The following is a 12,456-nucleotide window of genomic DNA, read 5'->3' as shown; positions in this document are numbered from 1 at the left end:
CGTTGATGGCCTGCCACTGCTTGTCTTGTCCACACTTTTGGTTTCTCCCACTTTGAACTTAACTACTTAAGTCTGTTCTTCGTGGCATGAGATTCGATGACCTACAGAAGGTTAAAACAGCTTGAACTGTGGGGCAGAGAGTGTTCTGTGGAGTTTTTTTCAAACTGGTTTTGAGGGCTGGATAAAATGCTGGCACAAATGCATCGAACGTGATAGCAACTGTGTGGAAGGGTACCTCTGAGTAGAGGACACTACAGGCAAACTATATGTATGTTCATTGTTTCAATCTTTCCATTATTAAACAAATTATACCTCAACAGGCAATACTTTTTGATGCACCCTCGTATTTAATTGTGCATATTCTCTTTATATATTTTCAATGCAGCTTTTTATAAATATACATATTTGTCTTACATATTCTTTTTTCCTATGTTTGTAAAATACTTCTTGTTGGTCTTTTATTTGTATATTGTGGTTTTTTTTCTCATTTTAGTGTAAATATTTGTAAAATAATAAGTTGCATGCTTTGCATTTTTAGAGCTTCGTTCTATAGATTTTCTGCGTCCCACTTTCATTTTTAATTGTTTTTGATTATAATATTTATGATGCTACTTTGAACTTATTATAATTGACGCTCTTTTTGATCCTATAATTGTACTGACATAGGCATGCACACAGGGGTAGGCAGTTTCCCCCTCTCCCCTAACACTTCACTGTTGACAACAACATAGTTTGTTTCAAAGGCAACAGAACCTGTTGCGGTAGCACTCAGAGACAATTCCATGCAGGTTAGACAGCGAAAAGTCATTCGAAACCTGAGGTGGTTCTGGTAGCTCAATTGGTATACCAATGGCATGGTCAAGCCTGAATTTTTCATTGAAATTTCTACGTAAACTTTATGTACAAGAGGAAGTCGGTAAATAGGTCACAAACTGATGTGCGATAGCTGATAATAGTAGTGAGTAGTTTCCAAAGGTGTCATTAGGTGGCAGCACAATCCAGCTTCATGATATTCAGTTAGCAGTTGCTAGATAGCAAACGCATGCATGGGCAGCTGAGTTTAAAAATGGTGACCGTGCTCGAGGAGTGTACGTGGAGATAGCAAGGCTGGAGGAGATGATTCGAGCTGACAGTGAGTGACGTTAGACAGCATAGCAACTGCAATAGGGTGTTCTCATCTTTTAGCCTACAGCATAATGCATGGTTGTTTGAATTTCCAAAAAGTTTGTGCACGGTGGCTGCAAACATTTCGCAGATGATGATAACTTTCATGCATCAGGTTTTCGGGGACTGATAAAGTGATGAGATAAGTGTATCAATGTTGGTGGAGATTATGTTTAAATGAAAAAGATTTTTAAGTCAGTATCTCACTCTTAGTAATTTTTTTTAATAAACATTTTGACCTACTTACTGATTTGCCTATGTATCGAGTGGATCCTCCCCAAAACAAGGAACTTGACTCTTTAAAAAAAAAATGAGAGTGGGAACAGCACATATTTTCTTCTTTTATTTGTATTTTTGTAAGTTTTTGTACAGTCTGATGTTCTCTCCACATTGTAGCGCAATCTGCCAGTGCGGGTGCTCAGGCTATGCCTAGCGGAATCACATCCCCCCTCCTCTTCTCCCCCTTGAACATAAACCAGAGCATGCAGGGCATCCCCTTCCCTTTCCAGTCCACACCCGTTCAGCAGGAGGCATCAGCGAGTGGAGTTACCTCCCCCCTCTCCTACCCTTACATGCCGGTTCCAATATACAACATGCAAGGTAGGTTCAGCATTAGCCTGCTCTCTGCATGCCTCAAGTGTATGCCACAGGTGTTGCATTTTCACATCATGAAATTTAGAGAAAGATACGATCATTTAGTACTGTAATATTTGAGTAGTACTTCTACTTTTGACTCCACATTGTCAAATAATTCTTTCTTGAACATGTGGAAGCAAGTTTCAAAACAAAAAGAAGCATTGTGTGTTTGTCATATGTCAAGAATAAGGACCTCCCTGATGGCATAGTGGTAAAGTCATCACCTTGTAATCAAGTGGTCCTAGTTTCTATACCTGGTGGAGGCATATAGTAGTTCAGATCCCACTTCAAACTGTAGGTCCAGTCCTGATTAGCCTGTCTCTTTATGAAATAGAAACATGCCCAGTAGGTCTTGGATCTGAAAGATCAGGATGACACCCACATAAATATTAAAAAGAAGAAAAAGATGATTAAATTTTACAAGTTTGCTGATATTGATAAACTGTACATTGATAGTTTATTGGTATCCATGAAGTACCTCAATAAAATCACATAAACATGCACATATTTCTTGGATTGCTTTCAAGTACAAGTAAGAAAAATCAGGAAATTTTCATTTTTGATTATCTACCCTTAATCATTACATGGAACTGCAAATTGCAAATGAACCAAGATGGAAATTTTACCAATAGCTATAAATAGATTGATTTAGTTTATTTTACTTCACTTTTCTTGGAATGTTTGAATCGTAAAAGTGAGGATGGTTGGTGGATGAGGAGACAATCACAAACATATAGGGATGACAACACGAGGTTCTCCAGACAAAGATTCACACTAAAATGAAACCTATTTGTACTATGTATTTACAATGTCTTTCTCTCAATTGCAGTTATGAAGTGATGCACAGCATGCAATATGTAAAGCCTGACACAAATAATTCCTTTCACTTGTACCTTATGCTTGCTGTAATCTTGCTTTCTTAGCGTGTCCATATTTTTAATACCCTATTACTTCTAGTTTCTTTTTGTGTTGATGTTTAGTTTCAGCTAAGCAGTTGGTATTTCTTTCAGGCTACTTTTGCTTTTCAGAAGCCTGAAATGCTGTAATTATGTATAAACTGGTTGAAGTAGTAATCCAGTATCTTTCTGTAATAAAAGTTTCAGCATCCTTGGCACTCATGATTGACGGTGAAGTGATGAGAGTACTGTCTTGTTTAGATAAATATAATTGAAAGCTCCCTTCATACTAAAACTTAATTTAGTTGTTTGTCCGTTTATTCTTTATTGCTTATAACTAAACTTGTTCCTCTTGCATCCTTATGATACAGTATTTTATTTATCCCCCAGTTAAGAGTTGTTTGATATATTTGATTACCGTATTTGTCAGCATATAATACGCATTTTTTTAACTTTAAAAATAGGCCTGGAAAACAGGGTGCGTCTTGTACGTTAATTATAAGTTTTTGAATAGCTTCATTTCTGGAAATTTTCTCTGCTCTTAGACAATTTCTATATTGCTTCCTTGCAGTGTATGAAAAAGAATTTTAAAATGTATTCTTTCCTAGTTAGATTATGTAAGTTATTTGTTGAAGGTAGACTTACATATCACCTTATATATTTGAAAACTGTAAATTAAGTATAAGTTCAGTGATAAAGCTTTTTCCTCAAAAATGTATACATGTTATATGCCAGCAAATACGGTACATATTGTGATAATTGAAGGACTTGGGAACAAACATTCTATAGTAGAACAGCCAAGAAGCCAAAAAGCTTTAAAAAATGTTTTACCTGTATGGAATGTTAATAACAGGCATCCACGCTAAATCAATCAGTCATGGGTCTGACAGAAAAACCAGGGTGGATCCAACCAAAACTTTTGACCTTAAAGGTCATTTCAAGGTAATATTCTGACCCTAAAACGTCAAATTTCAAAGTCATCCAAATATGTTTGTGTAATATATCAAACTAAAGGTATGGACGAGACAACTATTTGGTGATATTTTTAGCTCAGAATATTGATGTCAGGGGAAAGTTCACCCTGTATGACAATGACACATTGATTATCATTTCATGCAGGTTAATTTTTAAAGTAGCATTTTGTAGGTTAGTCGCGTGTTACTCACAAATCCAGAATATAAAAAAGGAAAGTTAAAAATTGTACTTACGTATGTGAGTATAGTGCTCTTATTGTAGAACGACGTTTCAGAGATTGACTATCTCTTTCCTCAGGTTTGTATAAAAAACTAAGTACTTGGCATAGTACTGCGTCAAAAATGTAATATAAGGATGGTGGTTAAAGGTTGGTGAGGATACATTTAAAATATTAAGTTTTTGCTATTAGAAGTACGTAAAAACCAAGTCGTTCCCTAAAAAAACTTGTACAGTAGACCTATTCACAGGTAAAAAAGTTAAAAATCTAAAAAAACCTGCATGAATCACAGTGCAACCTGCAGGTTTGGCCATTCCTACCCAACTGTGCTTCTCAATCCACATGAAGATCAATTCTCCACAAATGTTTCCCCTCCCCTTAATTTTCTCGTTTCCCCTTATTACGTCACAGATCCAACGTAAATTCACGTTCCTCTCTTGCAGCTTGCATAACTTCCGGAGTGACGTGGAAACCGATATTGGGTTCAATCTTCCAGGTGTTGTCCCATTTTTTGAGGAAATTGATCCACCCTTCTTCCAAATTTCCTTCGTCCCTATTAAGATTATTCTCCTCCCCCCTACAAATATTTGCTGTTTCATACACATTTCTTCCTAATTTCCTCCCCTGTTTTCTGATTATCTCTTTTTTTGCGATTCTATGCCCACTTTCCAAAATGTGTTCTGAGATACCCGTTTTGGGAACTTTTTCCCTTATGTCTTTTTCATGCTCGCTCCATCTTTTACCCATATTTTGGCCGGTCTGTCCTATGTACTCCTTCCCGCATTGGCATTCTATTCGATAAACTCCCTTCTGTTTTTCCGGTATTTCTGTAGTTGTCTTTCCTTTCTTATAACCGGTGAAGTATTTTTCTACATTCTTTGGTGCTTTCATCCCGCAAACGATTCCAAAATCTCTCGTTATTTTTCCGATTTTTTCCGATACGGATTGATGGTAAGGGATGCCAACGTACTTTACCCTCCTATTTTCGATTTTTTCCCCTTCTTTTTGATCCCCTTCCTCTTTTTTGGTTTCTTTCCTAATAATTTTCTGTGCTCTCTCCACTATCTTATCCATTTCTCTATTTGTATATCCGTTTTTTAATCCTGTTTTTCTCATCCACCTAATTTCGTTGTCTTTTTCTTTTCCATTATTGCATAGTCTACCGGCCCTAATAGAAAAGTTAAGGAATTCGTTTTTCTTTGTTATTTCGGGGTGCGCGGATTCCTTGTTAATATATAAGTTCCCCGATAGGGGTTTATCATGTACTCCTGTTCTAATCCTATTCCCTTCTTTCAAGATACTAAGATCCAGGAAATTGACTTTTTCCATCGCTTAAGTTTTCCCTAGTGAAGTTTATTCTTTCATCTTTTTTTTCTAATTCTTCAAATACCTTGTTCAGTGCTACCCCCTCTCCTATAATCAAGATATCATCAACGTATCTCCCATAATATTTAATACCCATTCTCGTTTTTTCCAAAGCTGCCTTCTAACAGCCACCTTAGTAAACAATCTCCCGCCCGCCCCCTTGGTACACTTGGGTATAAGTTAATAACATCAAAACTACTTATTGTATCCTTGTCATCAATTTCCAGATTTTCTATACATTCTTTAACTTCTACGGCATTCCTAACGCTATAGTGGGTGTTCTCATTTATCTTCCTTATTCTTTCTACCAGCATTTTTGCTAGCCCATATTCCGGATGTTCGTATGTTGGTATAATAGGCCTTATACTTATACCCAAGTGTACCGAGGTGGCGGGCGGGAGATTGTTTACTAAGGTGGCTGTTAGAAAAAGGAATAGACATCCTAACTGCTTGGGAATATGTACGATGGTATAACCTTGTAAGGGAATATAACTTTTTCTACGTGAATGACAATATTTATAGACAAAAAGAAGGCTTGGCGATGGGAAACCCCATTTCCGGTATGATAGCGAGCATTTTTATGCACTTCATTGAGAAGGAAGCTTTGGAAAAAACGAGAATGGGTATTAAATATTATGGGAGATACGTTGATGATATCTTGATTATAGGAGAGGGGGTAGCACTGAACAAGGTATTTGAAGAATTAGAAAAAAAAGATGAAAGAATAAACTTCACTAGGGAAAACTTAAGCGATGGAAAAAGTCAATTTCCTGGATCTTAGTATCTTGAAAGAAGGGAATAGGATTAGAACAGGAGTACATGATAAACCCCTATCGGGGAACTTATATATTAACAAGGAATCCGCGCACCCCGAAATAACAAAGAAAAACGTATTCCTTAACTTTTTTATTAGGGCCGGTAGACTATGCAATAATGGAAAAGAAAAAGACAACGAAATTCGGTGGATAAGAAAAACAGGATTAAAAAACGGATATACAAATAGAGAAATGGATAAGATAGTGGAGAGAGCACAGAAAATTATTAGGAAAGAAACCAAAAAAGAGGAAGGGGATCAAGAAGAAGGGGAAAAAATCGAAAATAGGAGGGTAAAGTACGTTGGCATCCCTTACCATCAATCCGTATCGGAAAAAATCGGAAAAATAGCGAGAGATTTTGGAATCGTTTGCGGGATGAAAGCACCAAAGAATGTAGAAAAATACTTCACCGATTATAAGAAAGGAAAGACAACTAGGGAAATACCGGAAAAACAGAAGGGAGTTTATCGAATAGAATGCCAATGCGGGAAGGAGTACATAGGACAGACGGGCCGAAATATGGGTAAAAGATGGATTTTGACTTGATTTTGATTTTAGTTTATTTTACTTCGCGTTTTGTGCCTCTTGGCTAATTTGCGAAGATGGGGATGAGTGATGAAATGATGAAATTGATGAATGGACATTCACAAACAACCAAGCCCGACCGGGAGTCGAACCCGGGACCCTTGGCGTTGCAGCGCGATGTGCTAACCACTCGGCCAATGGAACGAGCATGAAAAAACATAAGGGAAAAAGTTCCCAAAACGGGTATCTCAGAACACATTTTGGAAAGTGGGCATAGAATCGCAAAAAAAGAGATAATCAGAAAAGAGGGGAAGAAATTAGGAAGAAACGTGTATGAAACAGCGAATATTTGTAGGGGGGGAAGAATAATCTTAATAGGGACGAAGGAAATTTGGAAGAAGGGTGGATCAATTTCCTCAAAAAATGGGACAACACCTGGAAGATTGAACCCAATATCGGTTTCCACGTCACTCCGGAAGTTATGCAAGCTGCAAGAGAGGAACGTGAATTTACGTTGGATCTGTGACGTAATAAGGGGAAACGAGAAAATTAAGGGGAGGGGAAACATTTGTGGAGAATTGACCTTCATGTGGATTGAGAAGCACAGTTGGGTAGGAATGGCCAAACCTGCAGGTTGCACTGTGATTCATGCAGGTTTTTTAGATTTTTAACTTTTTTACCTGTGAATAGGTCTACTGTACAAGTTTTTTTAGGGAACGACTTGGTTTTTACGTACTTCTAATAGCAAAAACTTAATATTTTAAATGTATCCTCACCAACCTTTAACCACCATCCTTATATTACATTTTTGATGCAGTACTATGCCAAGTACTTAGTTTTTTATACGAACCTGAGGAAAGAGATAGTCAATCTCTGAAACGTCGTTCTACAATAAGAGCACTGTACTCACATACGTAAGTACAATTTTTAACTTTCCTTTTTTATATTCTAATTTTTAAGGGCTAACTAATTAATTGTTTGAAGTAATAAAGAGATATTACATTATTCCGTGTAACCTGTATTTGACTCAAATAATGTTCAATTGGATGGGTTTTATCCAGTGGCGGTCCCTCCGGGGAACAGAGGGAACAGGCTGTTCCCTCCTACTTATCGCCCTTTTGAGCTATTTATATTATTTATATTAACATAATAAGAACATTTCTTTATCCCGAAACCAACGTTTCCAAAAGTAACACTGAAAAAAAATCTTTCACCATAGCTGGACGTTTGTTTACGTCACCTATCCTCATCGCATAGACAGCCTCAGACCTCATCATCCCACCCTCTACCCTCTGACGCCAAGTATTTCCGACCATGCATGAAGGTAAACAATAAGCATGGTCCCACCACGGAAGCTGAACTCCGTAGCTGTTCCGTCCAAGACATATAGCAGATTCTCTTTTCTTCGAGTTTTTGCGATGTGCTGAAGTTTAATTGCGTCATAGTGATACTTTTGAGTGTAGTAAGTCTATAATTTTCTAATCTTGTTACAAACTTGCATCTGACATTCATAACGAACTGGAAAAATCTTCTACAGTCTAAGCGTCTGCTAAATGCCGTAAGTTACCATGGCTAAACTCTGTGAAATAGCTTCCAAGGGAACAGCTGCCATCCACCTGTTCCACCAGCCCCAAGACCAAAGTTTCAAGGCACACAGCGGCAGGGCAAAAAAGTGAATATTGCGAGTGTTGTATGATCGAGGAGCTGAAGACAAAAGCCTTTAGTTCTTTGAAGTTTGCAGAAAATGCAACAAACCAACACCTACCCTAACTGAATTAAAAACTAAATCATACACAAGGCATTTTCAAATGTGTTACTACAACTCTGTAAAATGATTAACTGGGTATTCTTCCAGTGCAAATTATATTGTTATCCTTGTTTATCCTCCCTGAGAAGGGAGTTTGGAGCAGTTTGGGTTTTGTCACATTAACTTCTACTAATCTAGCGGACGTCATAAAAAATAACTCAGCCATCTGTGTGCCATTATTGCATTGAGAACGTTTGAATTACAAGAATACTCAACTCTATGAAAAAAATGTCAACTTAATCTACGAATGAAAAGATGAAGTAGGTTCTGACAAAACATTATTTTTTCTCTGATCACTCATAAATTGTTATTATAATTTGTTTGTCACTTCTGACAATTTGTAATATATGTATCGTATATTTATTTGCTTCATTTCAATAAGGGTCGAATTTTACTTGATCTACTGTATTAGATTAAGACACCCATGGGGGGATGAGGTTTGTGGGGGCAAGTGCAGATGACCTGTTTTCCTGCCTGATTTAGCACCGCACGCCACTGGTTTTATCAGTCTTTAGAATCGCAGCCACAGTCATTTATACATTTCATATTGATTTTGAAGCAGGCGTGACTTGCAGACTTGCACTTCGTTTTGCAAGAGCAAGTCACAAGTTCGAGGCAGGACACTGGAACAGGAGGTTCCTGAGGTTTGAGAGAACTTGACTCAGTTTTTTTTAGTATCTGCAGGCAATGTCACAACAATAATTATCCTCTCTGATTGAAGCCAAATCTTTGTTTGGTAGTTTGCACGTTGCGCATGAAGCTCCTGAGCATAACTTGTTGGAGGCAGCAGTTCCAGGACTGTCTTGCTCTTCGTGAACGTATTTAATCTTGCATTGTTAAATGTTTTCATCCCTGGAATTCCATAGAGGTTGCAAACAAACTCTTCAACCGGCCCAAGCTCGCCATCACGACCAATCCCTTCTACCAGGGGTGGAATTTTCCAAAACATTTTTCCAGCAGGCTTTTTTTCCCATAATGAAGAGGTTGAATCGCAACTTGTAACTGCATGGAAACTCAGTAGGTTATTTCTCACAGCTTCAGGAAGTTTTTTTTGCTACTTGAAGAATGGGAATGCACTTCTTCTTCTTTGCAGTTGCAGAAACCATCCACACTTCACTTGATTTAGGGCCGGTGAAGTGCAAAAGAAGCAGCATGACATCTGCATCTCCGCACACCACAATAATTCGTTGAAACGAAGAAACAAGCAAATATCACCAAGTAGTTTGTCTCGTCCATACCTTTCGTTTGATATGTTAAACAAGCATATTTACTTTGAAATTTGATCTTTTAGGGTCAGAATATGACCTTGAAATTACCTTTAAGGTGAACATTTTTGGTGGAGTCCACCGTAGTTTTTCTGCCAGACCTATGACTAATTGATTTAGCATGGATGCCTATTATTAACATTCCTTACGGGTAAAAGTCACAATTCTGGTCTTTGGCTGGTCTACTACTACAGTACTGGCCAAAAGAGTGTCAACTTTTGTTTTTTTTTGCTGTAACTGAGGTATTTATTGCAAGAATTACACAATATTTGCACCAAAACATCTTCAAATGTATTACATTCGACTGATAACCGAGTGGTTCGGCAAACTGTGAAATGGTCTAAAAAAAGAACAAATTTATGTAAATAGAAAAAAATACACACCATCGAACATAAAGAAATATTGCACTACAGTTCACCGGGAAAGGTCAAAACTGGTGTTGATCAACACAAAATTAACAAACAGCATCCAGTACTTTGTGGCAAAGCATTTGGCGTCAATAACTGCTTGGCAACGACGCGGCATGGAGTCGATAAGGTTGTGGATAAAAGAGACTGGTATCTTCTTCCATTCCTCCTCCAACTGAACAACCTTCCCATCAACATTTCGTGCTCTCTTCCCTGCCAGACAACGCTCCAACTCCTTCCACATATGCTCAATCGGATTGAGATCCGGGGATTGGCTGGGCCACTCGAGAACATTAACGCGACGGCTACGGAACCAGTTGCTGATGTGCTTGGATGTGTGTTTTGGATCGTTATCTTGTTGGAGGGTGAAGTTACGGCCAAGGGTTTGGAGAGCAAATGTTCTCATTGTGTTCTCCAGTATGTCCTCGTACTGGAAACTCAAAGATTAAAAAATCGGCAACTTACGTGTGTGAGTATGAGATATTTTTCGTACTACGTTTCGGAGGTTACACTACCTCCTTCTTCAGGTTGAAACGTTGTTATTCAGACACCTGACATGGTGCCTCGTCGTGAAAGTGAAGGTTAAGGATTTAGGTTAAAAAGTTGCTTGAAGGACACTTTCTAAAAAAGAGTATAAATTACACATCTAAAACCGCGCAATACTATAAAAACAAAGGAACATCCAAGGCTAAAGTCCGCGAACTGCCGACCAATGCACAGGGTAGGCGAATGCACAGTGTCAGCCCGTACCTGGGGAAAAGGAACTTCCCCTCCTCAAACCTTCCAAACTGGGGCTCGGGAGTCACCAATCCAAGGAGAAGTCGACCTCCACCTCGGCGGCTTTCCTAACCTCAGGAGTAACATGGAAGCCCATTTCGTCCCTAAACACTGCGGCTTTATCCCATTTTTTAAAGAAATTAACCCAGCCGTCTTCTAAATTCCCATCGTCCCTATTAAGCTTATTCCAATTTTCCGCGCATATATAAGCAGCTTCATATACGTTCCTGTCCAATTTATTGTTAACCTCCCTAATAATTTCCCTTTTAGCAATCTTATGTCGGTTAACCAATATATGTTCAGACAATCCGGTTTTGGGTATGCCTTCCTTTACGTCCTTATCATGCTCTCCCCACCTGACTTGCATACTTCTCCCCGTTTGTCCCACATATTCCTTTCCGCATTCACACACTATCCTGTACACCCCTTTCCGCTCCTCAGGGTTATTGCGTCTATCCCCCCTCCCTTTCTTATATGATGTAAAGTGCTTTTCAATACTCCGGGGCGCTCTTACCCCACATTTTATTCCGTAACTCCTCACGGACTTTTCAATTTTCTCTGAGACCCCCTTAAAATACGGGATCCCCACGAAACATGTGCCTTTTTCACCGTTTTCTATCCCAGTTTTTTTACCCTCTATGTCATATTGCGATGTTTCTTGCCTAACAATCCTTTTGGCTCTCCTAGCTACTTTTTCCAGGTCGCGGATAGTGTACCCATTCTTTACCCCCACTCTCCTTATCCATTCCCCTTCTTTCCGTTTCTCTTTCTCGTCATTGCACAGTCTTTCGGCGCGAATGTAAAAGTTAAGAAAAACATTTAATTTAGTCCTATTCGAATGTTGGGATCTCTTATGGAGGTACAGCTCTCCAGCTAACGGTTTATGAAAGACCCCCGTAACGATCCGTTGTCCGGTTTTAGTAAGGCATAAGTCAAGAAAGTGGATCTTTCCGTTGACCATATCTTCCCTAGTAAACCCAATCCTGGGGTCCTGCTTCCCCAATTGGTCGAAAATGCTGTCAAGTTTGATTTCATCCCCTATGATGAGGATGTCATCTACATATCTCCCATAATATTTTACCTCCCCCCTCCCCCCTGCATGCTCCATAGCGGTTTTTTTCGACGTAGTGCATGAAGATGTTGGCCACAAGACCAGAGATGGGATTGCCCATGGCCAACCCTTCTTTTTGTCGGAAGATTTTATCGTTAACGTAGAAGTAATTGTACCCCGTAATGAGAAAAAACCACCGGACGTACTCCCAGGCGACCAAGATTTCCATGTTACTCCTGAGGTTAGGAAAGCCGCCGAGGTGGAGGTCGACTTCTCCTTGGATTGGTGACTCCCGAGCCCCAGTTTGGAAGGTTTGAGGAGGGGAAGTTCCTTTTCCCCAGGTACGGGCTGACACTGTGCATTCGCCTACCCTGTGCATTGGTCGGCAGTTCGCGGACTTTAGCCTTGGATGTTCCTTTGTTTTTATAGTATTGCGCGGTTTTAGATGTGTAATTTATACTCTTTTTTAGAAAGTGTCCTTCAAGCAACTTTTTAACCTAAATCCTTAACCTTCACTTTCACGACGAGGCACCATGTCAGGTGTCTGAATAACAAC

The 12,456-nt window shown here is 39.0% G+C and overlaps 1 protein-coding gene across 11 annotated transcripts in view; it reads left to right on the top strand.

Annotated features, from left to right (window-relative positions):
- Positions 1-12,456, top strand: part of LOC145978267 (unconventional myosin-XV-like) — a 536,876-nt gene that overhangs the window by 277,262 nt on the left and 247,158 nt on the right. For 9 of the 11 annotated variants that reach the window (XM_083110769.1, XM_083110776.1, XM_083110772.1 and 6 more), the window contains one exon: positions 1,561-1,764. The exons of the other annotated variants lie outside the window; for them this stretch is intronic. In XM_083110769.1, the coding sequence (XP_082966895.1) occupies positions 1,561-1,764 (204 nt within the window). The remainder of the gene's footprint in view (positions 1-1,560; positions 1,765-12,456) is intronic. 11 annotated transcript variants of the gene reach the window in all.

The sequence above is a fragment of the Lepisma saccharinum genome, chromosome 24 (genome assembly GCF_977018435.1).
Source record: "Lepisma saccharinum chromosome 24, izLepSacc3.1, whole genome shotgun sequence".
Lineage (NCBI taxonomy): Eukaryota > Metazoa > Arthropoda > Insecta > Zygentoma > Lepismatidae > Lepisma > Lepisma saccharinum.
Note: the sequence above shows the minus strand (reverse complement) of the source record. Positions and strands in the feature narration are given on the sequence as shown.